This window comes from Pleurodeles waltl, chromosome 10, assembly GCF_031143425.1.
Source record: "Pleurodeles waltl isolate 20211129_DDA chromosome 10, aPleWal1.hap1.20221129, whole genome shotgun sequence".
NCBI classification, from domain to species: domain Eukaryota; kingdom Metazoa; phylum Chordata; class Amphibia; order Caudata; family Salamandridae; genus Pleurodeles; species Pleurodeles waltl.
This window is the reverse complement of record NC_090449.1, coordinates 112,136,050-112,153,799: the sequence shown is the minus strand read 5'-3', so window position 1 is coordinate 112,153,799 and position 17,750 is coordinate 112,136,050. Positions and strand designations below refer to the sequence as shown.

Below are 17,750 nucleotides of genomic sequence, written 5' to 3'. Positions count from 1 at the left end.
TTTCCTTATTATGCGATATTACTAGAAAAATCCTCAGGTTAGGCCGGTGTTCTTGCGTTGCCTCCCATCATCATGCCACCTGGACTGCTCTACTGTCTTACCGGGAGCCTTGTCTCAGTCCATTTCTTTTCATTTAAGCCCAATTTGAATCTGCAGATAACATGACCAAATATTCCTAAATTTTGAAAACCGATGTATTTTTTTTTTTTACTGTGTACTGCATTGCCATTGAGCCTTTGTCCCATTCTCTTAAAGTTATCCATTCACATTCCATCCAGTTTGGTCACACGGATAAAGGAGAACATTATTTCCTATTTGTTGCACGTTGTGGGAACATAAAATGTGAAAACACATCATGATGTGAAGATTTGGACAATATTATGTTGTTTTTAATTCTTATATTTTTACATTTAAATGATACTATGTGCTTTTTTTGGTGATCTTGTACTTTTGAGTTAAGTTTGTATCTGACGCACAGCCCCAGCGGGGGATCTCAAATGTGTGTTGTTGGACTATCAAATCCTCTAGTTATATTGGTCAGAGGTAACACAAAAACTCTGATACCGCTAGAATACCACAGTTGGACATGTGTGAAGTGGGAGCTTTGGAGGTCTATCAAAGGCCAAGGAGACATAAGATGGTTGTTTGCTTCACGAACCTAGCCCTAGCATTTGTGAAGCTAGCGATCACACGGAGATGGAAATGTACAGCGCCTTCCCCCCTCCCCCCCCCGCCCCATCAGTGTAGCCTGGAAACATACAGTGGGCCAGGGCAGGAGCAATTGTTTCACACTGGGAGGAGGCAGGCGCCTTTGTCGTTGCCCGGAAGCACCGACATGGGACCATTTATTGTCCCAGTACACAACTTGCAGGAGGAGGGCTCTTTCTCCTCCTCTTTAGTTCTGTCCCTCTGGGTACCCCTCCCCCCAACATCTGTCAGGAAAGTTTAATCTGGACTTAGGCCAGGACATCGTCTGATGGAGTGATGAGGTGAAAATGAGCCTGCTTTATCCCTACTCATGGGAGACCTTTAAGCGCACCTACCAACTTGTGGTCTCTCTCTCTGGATTTTGGTCCTTCATTCAGGAGAGGTCACGCTGTGCATTACCGGATGTATCCATTTTTATATACTACCATATCACTAGTTTTTATGGGTTCCCCGGGTGCCTACTAGCACTTCCCATCCCCATAATACCAAGTTTACCATTAATGCATCTGCTGTTCAATGGGTATAAAAGTTCACACTTACTAAATGCCATAACCTCCTGGGGAGGTTCCCCTCTTTACTAAAATCGAGGGCATGACTCCTGACTGTTGTATGGTACTCCAGTACTACTCTGATGTCCTCAGCAAACTATTTCTAGGGTACTTCCATATGCACTGTATGGTTTAATGTTGAATACAAATTAAATAAAAACAAATAAAAAAAGCTGCAGTGCACTACTTTTTGCAGGAATACGATTGTGACACCCTGTCACCTGTTCCAAGAAGCACAGGGGGAAGGAAAGTATGCTTGAGTGGCAGTCACTCTGGGCTGCATCCCAGAAAATCATTTGTCACCCACTCTGCCATTCTAGGCCGAGACCCGCCTTGTGCAAATCAGTCCTGGTCTTGCTCCAATAGGAACAGTTCGACCCAGTCGTCTATGACAGAAGTTTGTTTTGCAAGATTCTCAAATGTAAACTGTGTGAGAGTCACGACTTCTCTAGTTACTTTTTAACTATTAGGTTTTTGGTGGTTAAATTCCAGGCCCGTCATTCAGCTACATTGTTGTCTGGTCCTTTAAAGGAATGTCAGCAATGTGCAGCCTATCGATTATATTAACAAACATGTTTTTTTCCTTTATCACCTTTCATCTTTTGTACCCAGCTCAGAGCCACAAGGTTAATGAGCACTAAAAGTAATACCTCACCTGCTCATGCATTTATTCTCTCTGAAGCTTCATGCAAAAGACAGGCTGACCAAAGGAGAGCTCAAACCTCCTGATTGTGGAACGCCAGGTGTATAGCATGCAGAATGGGGTTAACTCGCTCCTCTGCCTTCGCTTTCCATGTTTCAAGTCCTTGTTGTCCCTCATCTCTTTCTGCTTTTAGTTGGGGTTCAGTTAGCACCAACAAGTTCTGCATACAGAAGACAATACAAATAAATATAACCTTAGACAACTTGGTGTTGTCATGTGCCTTTGATGGATGTAGTTGACCCTCTCTCTTACACCCAAAGCCCCCCGCTAGCAGACCCTATAGTCACCGGGGAAATTCACCTAGACGTGAAGGACCAATAAGCCGCTAGCGTAATAAGATTAGAACTCGTTCAGATAATATTGAATTCAGGGCTGGGCCCCTGGTGCTGAGATTTTTGAGCAGCAACTGAAGCCTCACCCTAGGAGTTTACCTCTAACAGTTCTTATTCACTAAAATAATGCAGTTGGTGATTGCCAAGTCTTTGACATACAGTCTTACCCCCATTCCTTAGGTTGTGGAAGCATCCTGCTGGCAGGACTTGGGCTTAGAGGGTGTAAGATGAAGTGGTAATGTAGAGCCCAAATGTGTACTATTCAGGAAGTGGAGGCTGCTGGGAGTGTGAGTCTGGCTGGAGGAACGGAAGCCCTCTGTCCAGTGGAAAAGGTAGACAAGTCATTATAGTACAGCCAACCTAATATCTTCCTCTGTGCAATTTAGCCAAAGGCAGCTCTCGCCCATCAAGCAAATAATGTTTCACATGGCTGGTGATGCTTTTTCTGTTCCTCATTCTTAGCCTGTCTGGTGGAGAGTTGGATTTGGAGTTTCTTCTGAGTGAATACCTGGCCAGTATTCTCACATGGATGTTCAAGAACAATGGAGATCACACAGCATGTGATGCTCATGGATGTGTAATGTGGTAGTTCCAATTCTCATCTGTAGACTTTAATTAGGGAGGAACGATGGGCATCACCGTAGGGCACAGTCTCTAAAACAAGCACTTGTTTCCAGTTGCTCGAGGGGTATTTTGTGGCCTTCAGTTTAGGAAGTGATACATGATTAGGTTTTATGGTAGGCCAGCATCCAATGATGAGGACAAACCTTCCCTAATACCAGCCATTGCTCTTTTTGTGCAGCTGCCCAGACTGAATACAGACTGTCTTGTCATATTTGTTGTTGTTCGACTCATGATAGGGTCATGTAGGGCCTATAAATTGCGAACCTCAGATCTGCTATTGGTTTCTTCAGTAACTATGTAAGTGTGGCCTGGCTTAGTTCTGGGTACTTTGGCATGAAGAAATGTAGTACTTGTACTTATTTTGATGTATGTGTCAAGTGTGGTGAAGTGGTCTTTTATCAAGTTTGGTGACCAAGGCTTTAACAGGGTGTGTGTGACTTTGATGCTTTCTGATCTCTTGCGCCCTTCATTGATGGTCATTGGCTTAAAGGAATAAAAAGATGAATGTGTTGGGAGGCTCAATTGCTCAAAACGTGTTATCTCCAGGTTGTTTTGGATTTCACTCGAGATCATGTTTTCAAAAAAAAAAGTAACAAGTTTTTGCAATGGGGCCATTTTGTATTCTCTCTAGTTCTGTTACTTTTTAGATTATTGTAAACAGTTCTCTCATCTGGTTTGTAGCCTATTTCAGAGTGGTGTAATGGGCCCTGTTTATCATCTGTACCTAAACTGTTGTCTGCAATGGCTTCACTTAGTCACAAGGTCCTGGGTAGGCTTGCAGCATGGAGTTCGGCCTGCTAATGTCAGTAAAGATTATTTTTTTGCGTAGGTTGTGTACAGAGCTGACTTTTCCGCTTCGGTTCCCACACCCAACAATAGAGCACATCCCAAAAAAACGCTCCTTTCATTTGTTTGAAGGGCCCATGCTCCCGGAGTTGCTAGGACGACGTTTATAAAAGCACAGAGGATGGTGTTTGGGTTTCACAAACATTCCCTCGTAGCTTCAGGCAGCACAGATCTGCTTTGATCTTGACTGGAACTACAATCCAAAGAATAAAATCTGGGTTCATGTAGAGCAACACCTCGCAGAGACCACTTCCACAACGAGTATGGCTGAAGCACCCCACTGCTGTCAGCCATATAGATTTTACTAGATGCCTAGCATCAAATCACATGTAGGGTTGGCGCAACTCCTACACTGGACCAGCTCTAGAAAGGTCAACGAAAGAGCCTGTCAAGGGAGGACTCCACTAGAGGATATTTTCAAGGATAGGCTACGACAAAAGGGGATCACCTGGCTACAAAGGGAATGATTGGACTTAGGCCCCAAGTCCAAATACAAATCTATGTCTTAGTGGGAGAAGGACTTGGGATATGAGATGGGAGATGAGGCCTGGAAGAGGATATGACAGAGGGCCGCAAAGTCCTTCATTTGCACTTCACATAAAGGAAATGCATACAAAGTATGTACTCATTGGTACCTGCCTCCAGCACGGCTGCATGCAATGTTTTGTTGCCCAGATATGAGCTAGAAAAATTGGCGCAAAAGAGGCACATTCCTACAGATGTGGTGCAGAAGCCCTTTTATTCAGACGTATTGGAAAGAAATCATAGCCCAAATTACAGTGGGGGTACTGCATCCTCTCCGCCCTTTAATGAGTCTCCTTAAAGATGTGGGCAATGCGTGATAGCACAGTGACTATCCTTTGACCACTCCCAGAGGCAAATAAATTACACCTCTCCTGGTGGTGGCCATGTTGGCACGGGCACATTCTGGAGAGAGACCGTTTTCCCCCTAAATCCAACACACCCGCCCCAACCCCACCCTACTTCCCTACCCTCCATGTCTGGGAGGAGACAAATTTGGAATAATCACTAACTCTACTAACATTGAAAGGTTTGATTGCATAGAATGATAGATCTCTATTTTTCAAAGTGTGTACCTTTGTGTTACAGAGACTTCTGTACTGTTATTATTGTTCCAAAAATATAAATAAAGTGGTTAAAAAGAGACCATCCAGGAGCAGTCGGAGTATCGCAAAGAAAACATTTGAGTGCATTTTGAGTTATATGGGGGAAATCAGGCCACCTTGATTATCTACTGTGACTTTTAAAAAAATATATATATATTTTGCAGCAAAAGCAGTTTAAAAAAATTTAGCAGCTTGGTCAAAGAAACTGCGTGGGGAGAAGTAGGAAGCCTGGATTAATACTCCTACTGGGAAATTGTAATGGGAACTACGAGATGGTTTAGTTCTGGATACTGATGGGGTGCTAGAAGTGGTGGTTTAGGGAATAGATAATTTGGTAGATGCACTTGCACTGTGGATAAGGAAGGCAGTGGAAGAATGGATATGGTTTTGAACATGGCCTTCAAGCCTTGAATAGAAGATTGCTTATGGGTCTGTCAGCAAGGAATCCATTCAAGGAAATAGAAAATGCTGCAGTAATTGATTGTATCTCAGTGGACATGGAAATGTGGTGGGTGATAAGGTTTCAAGTACTGCACCAAATAGAAAGCGACGATGACCCCCTAGTTTGCTTAGTTAATAAGTTTGATCACAATTAACCATCAGATGTTCACTGCGAGCAGTGGCCCACTTAGTGGAATCGCGAATGATACAGAAACATTATTAGCTGGAACTTAACTGAAGAAGGTAAACCTCAGAGCTATTCTGCATGGGCGTGCCTTTCTGCATGCAAAATACAGGACTAGTGCAGCTTTAAAAAACAGACCCAATACATTTAAGAATTGCCTCAGAGGTGAATAAAAGATGTATTCTATTAGAAGAAATTAGAATTAAACCCAAGGCTATAAGAAAATGTACACAGTGTACGTTGGCTCAGTCATGTTTCCACAAGCATATGGCGCTCATGGTCGATGGAGCGAAATGGGTGGAAGGATACAGACCAAAACTGACCAGATACTCTCTCTAGACTTGACAAAGATTTCTCCACTGCGAACTGAGTGAAATATGAGAGACTAAGTGAACAAATAAATGGCATCGCCTCCTATACACATTTCACGCTGGCTTAGTTCATGAAATGCAACCATGACATTCACTGGTCTTGCTCATGGTATTTGATTTCCCGATCAAAAGAATCCCAGACATTGGAAAAGTGCTGAAACTGGCTATATATTCAACAAACTGAATCCTATTATCAGCCAGTTTTTTGAGCACACAGTCTGAACACTGTGGCAGAGTAATATATGACAGGATGCTATAATGGATAGAGGATAACATCAATATGATTTAAACGTGAAAAAGGGCCCAATTGAACAGATACTCAATCTCTTATCCATCGATGTCATGGGCAGTGCTCGGAAAGCATCAAAAACTCTGTTTGACATGCATTGATGTGCACATCACATTTGATGTGATAAACAGAATTAGTCTCTGGTCTACTTTGCAGGAAATAGTTTCACAAGGAGCTACAAAAGTATGTGTTTCTATAACCCAAATCTATCCAAAAGGCAATGGCATAGTGTGCAAGTAAAGGTACCATCAGTGGTCACTGGAGAGGAAATTGGGTTTCTGAGAGGACAGGTGGACTGTTCCTTTGATGTGTTGCACTGTTCCTTAAAGTGGTTTGTCTAAAGATTTTATTAAATTGGACCAGGGTTTGGTTTGTCCATATGGGTATGAGGGCGTGTTTTCTGTTCACAATTGTCTAATGCTCTTATATAGGGATAAAGTTGGAAGACGGGGAATTGGTTTGAGAGATGTAAGGACTTTCAGGGCAGCACTCTGGTATATCAGAAGTACGTTTTGACCCTCTGCTGCTCATTCTATGTATCAGTTCAGTGTGCACTACTTTAATAAACTGACATTTAAAGAACATAACAAGAAACTCTCATTAAGTTTACCTTGCACAACAGGGTAAACATGCAATTTCCCAACTCCTCTGATAGATAATCCTCCACCTGAAGGAGCAATCCAAACTACTGCTTAAAAGGTATTTTTCACCCCCGTCCCCCACCCAATGTTTTTATTAGCCCAATACAATTTCATAAATCTTGTATAAATATTATCCACATGGATTTAGAAAGACAAAGTATTTGTTGGGTACCCCACTGTTATTCCATCTGAATGTAATTTGGAGGAGGGAGTGTTTAGATTGTGACCAAGGCACACCGTGGTCTTGATCAAGCAACCAACCATAGTCTTTGCCTCATCCCCATCCATAGCGATTGTTTGAGGGTACACCTAAACCATACCTTAAAGTCCTCTGTAGCCACTGCCAAACCAGTGCTATACCTACTTCTCACAGACACAAGAAACTCCACAAGACGCTGATCTTGCAGGCATCTTGAAAACAGAGCACAGTCAATGCCAGCTGTGCCCTGCACATTAAAGATTGTTTAGCTTCTGTTTGTTCCAGGAGCGTAGACTGCTTTTAAAAGCAACTCCACTGGGGTAGCTTGATGGGATGGGGAGGCATACCGGTGCAGGTGCCATTGGTGATCATTATCCTTCTGCTCTCCCCAGTGCCTGTAAACACTGAACTAGTACCAATGTTTGCGGAGGAAGCACAGTCCTCTGATGTATATGGTTAGTGAATTGGGCATTTCTCGCATCCTTTGACGAGATACCATGCCCTGGGCTCAGTTTCAAAGCATTTGAAGAAAAGGTTCAACTGTGGTATTCATACTGGAAGCATCTAAATACGGACTTGACCACTGAATATACCTGATTTATACAGTGGCTATATACCTGCTCTTCCTGGTAGAGAGTAAAAAAAGACATGCCGGGGGATGGCTCTTAGTCTCTGCCAGAGTCCCTAATGATGAGCTCTTGACCACTCTGGATGTGAACAAAATTTCCAGTATGTAAGGTATGAACGTAACTTCATCAGAAGCCTAACATCATCCAAAATGGGTGTAGCTGAAGTGACCAACCTTTACCTGGATTATCGGTCAGTGCACATTTTAAACAGATTTTTCTTGAGAGCTCTGGGCTATAATGTATTAATAAACGTTAACACTCTGGATGGAGCCAGGAATGCCAGTTGTTCCTTTACGTTATATTTAATAGGTTAAAATTTATAATTTAACTTCTTTGTAATAGTTATTTAATTTAAAATGTAATTTGAAAGTAATAATTATTGAACTTATAGTATTATTAAACATTTGTTATTTCATTTAATGGAATTATATTTAATTGTATTTCACCAAATGTAATGTTAAACTGCTCATCACTGACCCCTAGAAACTGCTCATTACCCCTTTACTACCCATCCCTCAACCATAAAAACTCTTTACTACACCTATAGACCACCCACACTGTGAAAAGTCCTGACTACCATGTACAATACCCATCACATTTAAAATGTGATGGGTATTCTGTTTCCCTATTTTAAGTGCATTATATCCTACAGCACGTGTAATAAGGCAGACAGGGTATCCATTAAGTTTTTGTTTGAGTACCCATCTGCCAAATTCTAGATCAGGCACTAAGTCTGAAGGTAGAAATCTTGGTCAGACATTTTTCGAGCCTTTGCCCGGTCAACAGGAAGACTTCACCTTGTGCAAAATTTCAGTTTTCCCACTCTGGGCTTTTCCCATCAAAGCCAATAACTTCAGCCAAACTTCTTCTAAAGACTATCCTACTTAGAGAGGACATCACTGAATATAGCCTCCAACCTTGCCCTACTGGAGGATTCTTACTTCCATTTCAGAGACTGAGACGAAAGGTAAAATATTTGACAAGGATGACTCGCTATGTATATCCAGCCTCAGGAACATCAAGATGAGCCTGAAATTGCGCCTAGGTCCCAGTCAACCATTGGCACTTTGTTTTCATAGCTTCTTTTGACATAAAACTTTAAAAATGCATATCTTCAGTTCCCCTTATCGTAGTTTAGTTGTTTTGTGCCATTTTTCTTATTAAGTTTCTCTGTATTTAGTTTCTCTGTATTTAGAAATTCAATGTGGATTTTTTTTATCTTGTTGCGTTTTGATTTTCAGTTGTCTTGAAACTGCTAGATACTTTAGACACTTTTCCCTAAACACTTTTCCTTAATTTAAGTCTGTCTGCTTTGTGGTACAGCTGCCAGGTGTGAGGGTACCAGGTATATTGGACTTGCGTGTTAGACACAGCAAGATTTTGGACTTATTGATTGGGAAGGACTCGCATCCTTTTCTGTTTCCACCTGCTGACCCAGCGGGGAACTTGTAATGGGGCCCGCGGGAAGGCAGCTGCACTGGTGGCAACCTGCCCGTGGGAGTTTGCCGGGCCGCCTTTTCCGCCCACCAGACTCGAAATGACCCCCATTGTGTGGTATATGTGCTTTGCATGATATTCATTTATTTGAGGAATTCTCCGTAGTGTCCATATCAGAACACTATTCTGTACAAATAAATATGCAGGATTCTTCAGAGATTTACAATGCCTCATGCGGTAGGTCATCTTCTAGCGCACACTAAGAATGACCTGACGTTCTTCAAGGAGACACAGTCTGCGATGGCTGATAAAATGGGAGAAAAAGAGGGAGTAATGTTTTAACTTTTTGCAAGACAGCTGCGTAAACAAGACTTAATCAATATCACTAATTCACGCATCTTTTCTTAGAGGACAATGAAGACATTTGCTCCCAATATGAAAAGAGCACTTAGCATAGGCTCTAATTTCAAAAACCGCTATAACAACTGAGTGCAAGTGTACATGTCTATTTAAATTAATGTAGAAAAATACCAGCTGCAGCATCTTCTTTTTCTGGCGACAAAAATTAATGTGGATAAATACAGATTAAAATGTTAAAAAAATAAATACCATTAAACCAGGAGCCCTACTTATAACCCATTTTCTCACCCAATCCGTTAAGATTTATATGATTGGTTCCATGTGATTTTTATTTCCAGAGTTAGCTCAAGGTTCACTCTGATTTTGTGATTATCTGTGTTTTAAGAGGTGGGCATGGTCAGTACCATTGCATTTTCAAGCAACATTTCTCTGATTGTTTAATCCAGTTAATTGTTTTAATTATGTTAATCAATTTTTGACCTGATTTATGTTTCCGCTTTTCCCACAGGCGACTCTGCAGTTCTGCATTGTGAAACCAATCATGGCTGTTGTTACCATTGTCCTCCAGGCTTTTAACAAGTATCATGATGGCGACTTCAAGTAAGAACTGAACTACAGTGGCCTGTATGTGAGAAGAGATGATGGGATATATTTGGATGTTGCTTCCCACACCCTAAATTCTAGGATTGTACTACCTTGAGCAACTGAGTTTCTGTACTGAAATCTGGTGTCCTTTACATTAGTAGGTAAAACAGACCAAACCCCACACCCTGGTAGCGAGTGCTTCAAGGCAGTGGATTGAAGTATGTACGAAGAAATGTAATGGATGCCAATACATAATTGACTAGCATTCCACCCCATTCCTCTTTCTTCTGCCAGTGTGCACTTCCTGTCTCTTTAGCTCCATCTTGTAGGGTGTTTTTATCCCTACTTGTTACTGTTGTCCTTTCTCTTCTTCTTTCCTTCTCCTTTTCTGCCTTTTCCTCTCTTGCAGTGGGCCAAACATGAAATGAAATACAACATGTGTCCCGGTTATAGGTCCTGGTCTACAAAAAGGGTACCTGTGCCTACTGCATGCAACCACCAATACACTTTAAGCATTGAAGACCCCATGTTCATTATATCTGCTTGTCTCCCGTGCATCTGCTAATTGGACCCAAAAGAAAGGAATGAATATATCTTTGTTGACAACACAGGTAGAATTATCATGCATCTCCCACACACCCCTCTTTTCTTGTGACCGCACAAATTCAACAGGCAGGAGAAGGCAGACCTAGAACCACCCCCAGTTTTTGATGGTTGATGCTCTAGTGATAATATTTTTTGACGACTCTGGACTGTCTTTTATTGCTCATTCAATAATATATTTCATGGATATTCCCATGCATTGCTTGAGTGATGATCTAAGGCAATGTTTTCTTTTTTAATTCTGAACTTCATGATCCAGTCTGCATTTAGGCCCTCGTTATGAACATGGCAGTTCATATGGCGGTCCAAACCGGCATATAATGTTCAGGGTGACAGCCGCCAGCGGCAGGCGTCACCCACTGCCAGGCTCTTGCCGTGAGGCAGCCTGGCAGCGTGATGAAACACCATGCGCCAGGGTAGAGGCGCTACCCTGCGGATAATGTTTAATTTCCCGCCAGCCTTTTCCTGGCGGGATATCCCGCCAGGAAAAGGCTGGCGGAGGGGGTGCCCCTGGGGGCCCCTGCACTGCCCATGCACTTTGCATGGGCAGTGCAGGGGCCCCGGTGCAGTCTCCCGTCGCACAGGTCACTGCCTGATTTATGGGCAGTGATCTGTGTGACGGGTGCAATTGCAAAAAGTCAGTGTTTTGACTGCCAGCATGAACACGGCGGATGTTTCCGCCGTGTTCATAATGACCCCCATAGTGTTAATCCAGGGCGGTATCATAGCCATAATCACAGCTGCATTATACATCCATGTTCCTGGCAGTATTTTATTGATGACCCAGGGCAAGAGTTTATTGCTGATCCAGGGCAGTATGTTATTTATGATCCCGAGTAATAGATTATTGATGATCAAGGGAAATAGTTAATCATTGATGCAGGACTGTATTTTATTCATTATCCAGGGCAGCAGCTTATTAATCACCCAGGGCAGTATTTTATTGATGATCAAGGGCCCAGTTGTGTAGTTTGGATGCCCTTGGCCCAGGTGCATACAAGGAAAATGGCCCCTTTGACTGATTTCAGTTGTAGTAACACACGACAATTACTAGGGCTCAGTGGGCCACGGTGCTGCTCCGCCAATGGCGGCTAGGCCCCTACCAGGTATGTTTCTTACTAATGATCCTGGTCACTGGTTTATTAATGATTTAGGGCAGTATTTTACTGATGATTCAGAGTGTAGTTTAAATGTGATCCATAGACGTGTTTGTAAATAACAAAGGCTGTATTTTAAAAAGTGGGGACTTGAGCATGTCTGCCATTGGAACTGATACATATTTTTCTTTCCTCAGCGTTCAGAGTGGATATCTCTACATCACAATTATCTACAACTTCTCGGTCAGCTTGTCTCTGTATGCGCTCTTCCTGTTCTACTTTGCAACCAAAGAACTTCTGCGTCCCTTTGAGCCTGTCCTCAAGTTCCTCACTATCAAAGCTGTCATATTCCTCTCCTTCTGGCAAGGTAGGTTCTGTGGCTTATTTTTGCTTTAACAAAGTTAACGCGCATACCCCGTTCCTCCAACAACTGTGTAGTGGACGAGATGCAACTTAGATCATAGACTTGATCCCGCCGTCTCCACTCTCTGCTCAATGACATTGTAGTAAAGCTGGCTTCCCTCCTCTCACTCTCTCAACACCCTCTTGCGACAATCCAACGGACTGGCTAAAATCTGCTCTTTGGTTAAAAAGTGGATCCCAGTCACAGCCCTTCTTGGACTCCTTGAAGAGCACTCAATTGCCGAGGACCAAGTTCACACCATTCAACCGAAGTGCTCAAATTGGATGCCCCGCCTGTGTGCCTCTTTCATACTGGTATGAGAAAATGGAGGCCGGAAGAGGGCTAGAAAGGTGCCCTTGAATCACAAACTGGTCTCAAATATACAATAATGTGCACCTTAGCTTCTGCCCTGGCTGTGCATAAAGACTCCTGGTGAAGTTCTACCTGCAGGTTTGTGTAGGGATTGGTGCTTAATTTGAGCCGGTGGTGGGCACCGACACTTATTTTTGAGGGCCGGCTCTTATTTTTCTGCATCAGGCATTTACTCTGAAGAAAAGACACATATGGGAAAGACAGAGGAAGATAAAAACGAAAAGGCGTCACAAAAAGAGGAAGCAGAAAGCTGCAAGAGTGAGCTGAAGGGGCAAGGAGTGGCTGTAAATGGATTAGGGAGGCCCGAAATGTCTTCAGGATTACGCTGCCTCAGTATTCTGTGGTTGCACATTTAAATACAGCAGCTGCGTGTTTCAAAGGAGAACGTTGGACACTGGCACGTTTTTCTTTACAAATTAAGCACTGGTAGGGATACACTGATGGCACACTGCTTGAATCAATGAAGCAGGCAGTCACCAGCAGTTCATGTGATGGGTGCATAGTTTATTAAAGAAGTACTGAAGCAGTGCCAAACTGCCAATTTCAGAATTTTGGGTAGACAAGTGCTACATTCATCCCAATTATGCGTAGCCCCAGTGGCAGCTTAGGAGTGAGGCGGGCGGGCGGGGAAGCACACTCAAACTCATTCTTTCACACACACATGCACGCATGCACATCCATTAACAACACTCATCAACATTCAAACATACACGCACGCACCAAACATTCATTTAAAAAGATTACACACACTTACCTTCAGCCTCGGAGGTCCCAGGAGGGTTTGGACTGCTCCCTTCCCTCGCTGGCTTCCCCTGAGGGAAGGCAGCAGTCCCAATTTCGTAACAGAGTGGGATGGGGTCAGTGAGACTGCTGATCCCACCCCACTCTGTGACGAGGTGTCACTGATTGACACTCGACCTGGGCGCTTCAGGGCTTAAACCTGAAGCGCCCAGTTTGAAGTCAATAGGTGACGTTTCCCTCATCCCCTGGGGGAGGGCCCCAAGGCACCTTTGTAGAGCCGAGGAGGTCACGCCCACAGGAGTCTGTGCAAATCACGCATGTCTCGCTCCTGGCTGCCTGACCAGAACATGAAGAGTGCCTGTCAGGCTGACCTTTGTTCAGCCTGACCGGCACTCTTCATAAGGGCAAAAGGTGGGGGCGCGTGGCCCCACCGCCCTAAAGGATGGGCTGCGCCTGCGTAGCCCACTGAATCTCAGCAGAACCCGAAACATAACTGCTGGCAACTAGGAGAAGATATGTGCAAACTGAACCCTACATAACTTGAGTCCACACGTGCCCGCTCAGCCGACAGTCACCACGGAAATACCAAGCTGTGTAAGTACATAACTAGGCACGCCTAAATTTAGGTTAGTTACAATGCCACACACACATTTCACATGAAACCTCTTAAAATAGATTTACACGGGCTCCCCGAATTCCTCACGTATTATTTAAGTACGTCCTCAGAATGCCGTGGTAAATGCGAAATACGGCGGTACGGGAAGTGGACTACCCGAAATTCGGCGGTAAAATTAAGCATCTATAACAAAGAAAAATAGACCTCTGATTACAAGTCTTGCAAACGAGCTGAAAGACAAGGAAATACCACAAAAGTAACGGCCTGTAAAGCCAGCATGAATCTGGTTACAGTAGCTTAGCATAGAAGCCCTGGTGTAGCTTAAGCAGAATGGCCCCTTCGACCTCTCCTTGGTTGCAAAATGCAGCATTGTCCGGGCAGGCTCTGGGCCCGGGTGCCACTGCACCTGCTGCACTGATGGTAGCTACGTCCCTGGCTGGTGTAATCTATCATTAAAATATACATTTGGTAGGCAGTACATGCTCTTGGTGCCTGATATCCATACCACTTCTGTTGAAAATGAAATCGTGTGTGAAAGCGACTTGCACATTATCCGTGCATGTTACTGACATTGACTCAAAATGCAGCAAGACGCGAGCCAGCATTACCGCCCGTGCTGCTCCGGGTGCAGCGCCATTGCTGTAGCACTGGCCAGGCTGTGAGCTGTAAATACGACTTTAATAAAAGCAATTCAGAAATGCTCTAATAGTACTAGCAGACGTAGGTAACACCCGAAGATCGCATTGCACGCTAGATGCGTGCATTTAGTCAGTTTGTTGCGCTCTGCACCTTCGATACAAATGTATTGATCCGGGGGCTCAGCTGTTAAAGGTGCAGAAAGTGCAGTGGCACCAGGACCCCGATTATGGCAGTCTTTTACTGCTTAACCTGGTTAGGTTACCCCGTTTTCCTTGCTTGCTTTAGGCACCATTGCGTCTTTGCTAGTCAGTGTCCTGATTACAAGTAAATGGGAATATTATTGTACTGCTGATGGTTAGCCTTTAATACCGAGCACCGTCTACAGCACAAAGCACGACCTTTCTGCTAGTTAGAGCAAAAAAACACAGTATCAATTAAGTTCGCCGGCCTACACGCAATACATACGGCAAAACATGAATTTGACTCCATCTGGTGGCCACATTAGTTTACTGCAGCGTAACTCAAACGAGGTACGAAATAAATATACATAGTATATACACAATGTACACAGGTACTCGACTTCTTTGGAGGCTACAGTTGTCGGGTCTGTTCTATATTTTTCTATGCTTCCAATTGTTATGTTCTGGAAATTTCTTAGCGTGCATAGGCAGTGCTTCTTGGCGCTTTCGGAGGTCAAATCGTACACAAATACGCAGTCGGCCACAAAAAGAACACAGGTTACCGATTAAATCAGCAGTGGCATAGGCCTAACCTAAAACCATATTAAAGTTAGGCCCTGCTCACAAAGAGAAGGACTCCCGCATGTGTAGAACAAGAAGAAAGACTACTGATTAAGTCAACTTTTGTTTAAGATATCAAGATCTACAGAACTTACATAACAATAAGATATGAATAAGAATTCATGGTAAAATAAAGAAAATGCAATATCAGTGAATCAATATGGGAATATTGATATACCTAAAAAATCATATTTCATTGGACATTAATCGTGGAGTCTCCAAACAATGTATATACTAAAGCTTTATTGGACAGTCAGTAATTGCCTACTGATTAATTAGAGAAAACTGTTAAATCGTTTTGCAGCCTTATTAAAATTGTTCTCAAGTGGAGGGGAGGCTGGTTCCAGACAGCAGCTGCCGCAATCGATAGTCCTATCTTTTGAAGAATTATTCTTTTTTTAAGGATGCCATTAAATGAGCAACAGTAATTCTTGTTCATCTCAGTGCATTACTTGGTAGAATTGTGGAGATAAATGCCGTGTTTTAAACTGGGCTGTCGGGCACCGGCCCAGACTCTGGTTTCTATGAAGTAAATGGGCGTCATTGAGAACTTTATTCTTTTTTGGTCGTTCGGCCCGGTTTTCGATGCTTAGCTCCTTGAGAGTGGACAGAGTTGCAGTGCTTTAAAAACAAATCAACCTCACAACAGTGCAGTAAGAAACGGAGAACTTTTTAACTGCCACCGGTGGCATCATTAACCCCCCCCCCCCCCCCCCCCCCCCCTTTAGCAACCTGAGCAGGTTCTGGGTGCCACTTATCTGTTCTGTTAAATATAAAACGTTTACAATTTTGATTTTAACTATTTTGACTTTGGTGACGCAGATAAATGTAATTGCTAGAAGATAGTATGATAGCGCTGTGGGTGTGGAAACAAATGGAATAAGAGAACGGGGAAAGAAGTGAGGGGATGTAATTGGATGGATGAATGGTTAGATGAAAAAAGGAAGGGCAAAAGGATGCATGGGTGGAGAAAAAGATGGAGTTATGGACTGAGTGGTCTAAGAATGGATGATAATGACAGTCGGCTGAATGGAAAAAAGTGAGGAGTAATGAATGGATGGATAAAAAGGCAGAAGAAAGAAAAAAGAAAGGAAAAGATAGGGAAAAACAGAAATAATGATTGAGAGAAGGAAGAAATAAAACATGACTGAAAGAAGGATGGGCTAAAAGAAAGATTCAGGAATTACTGTGGGAGCGCAATCCCCTGAAAGACTGCAGTACCCACTCGCCTCAGGTGCTCGCTCCTTGCTATTTAAGCTAGGTTTTCTGGCTTGTGCCTTGAAGTGTACAGCTAGTGTAAGTAAGAATATTAAAATAAGACAACAACATAAAGGTAAAGGGTACAAAAGTTTTGGGCCCAGAAAATCAACACAAATAAACATTCACACCCTCGAGTACCAAAACAAAACTTTTTTTCACACATTATTTGCTGATGCAATGTTTCCGATTCTGCATGAGCAAGTATTGAGAGTGCGCCCTATTTATAGAAAGTGCATATTTTCCGGGAGATTTGGCTTTCTGGCTGGTGAAGCAAATGCACCTGAATGCGACCTACAGTGAATGCACAAAGCATGCAGCGTGCATGCTCCTACTTGACAGCTGCAAATGCAGAAGGAGAAGATCTAACCTTTTGCCTAGGCCGATTTCCTTATTTAAAGCATTTCTCCCAAAGGTGGTAAAACTGAGACTTTCTGTTACTTTTGTAGAGACCAGCAAAATTGTGTCGCACCACCTCCTTGTGAGCTCTCTCCTGTCCTCGGGATGCAATTAATGGCAGATAGGATAGTGCATTGTGAAAACGTTTCATGCTATTTGAGAATTGTGTGTGTGTCTAATTAACAGAGAAGTTGTAAGGCAGGGGCAAAGTGGGCTCTGGCCCAGGGCCAGTGCTTAATTTGTAAATAAAAACGTGCCGGTACCCAAAGGCACCTTCCAAATACACAGCTCCTGCAATTAAATGTGCGAACACGGAATACTGAGGCAGCGTAATCCTGAAGTCATGTCGGGCCTCATTAATCCATTTATAGCCAGACCCTGCCCCTTCAGCTCACTCCTGCAGCTTTCTGCTTTCTCCCTGTGTGACGCTTTTTCGTTTTTCTCTTACTCCATCTTTCCCCATATGTCTTTTGCTCACAGTAAATGCCTGAGGCAGAAAAATAAGTGCCGGCCCTCACAAATAAGGGCCGGTGCTTCACACCGGAAACAACAAGCACAGACCAGGGCCCCATCCTTTCTCGGGGCCCCCTGATAGATCCGGGTCTGTTGTCCACACAGGCCTGCCCTGATGGCTGTGAAGGATTTGTAAATATAGATTATTTCATTCAGGGCTTTCTACAGCATGGAGACAGGGCTTATGGAAATAAGACTTCATAAAATTTGCACTTGACACCAGTCAAAACGTGGCCCTAATCTTATTAGAGCTCTCTGCGACATTCAAAACAGTCTTCCTCAAGAC

The 17,750-nt window shown here is 43.3% G+C and overlaps 1 protein-coding gene across 2 annotated transcripts in view; it reads left to right on the top strand.

Moving 5' to 3' along the window:
- Window positions 1-17,750, top strand: part of TMEM184A (transmembrane protein 184A) — a 141,335-nt gene that overhangs the window by 105,951 nt on the left and 17,634 nt on the right. For both annotated transcript variants that reach the window (XM_069209918.1, XM_069209920.1), the window contains exons 6-7: window positions 9,948-10,039; window positions 11,922-12,091. In XM_069209918.1, the coding sequence (XP_069066019.1) occupies window positions 9,948-10,039; window positions 11,922-12,091 (262 nt within the window). The remainder of the gene's footprint in view (window positions 1-9,947; window positions 10,040-11,921; window positions 12,092-17,750) is intronic.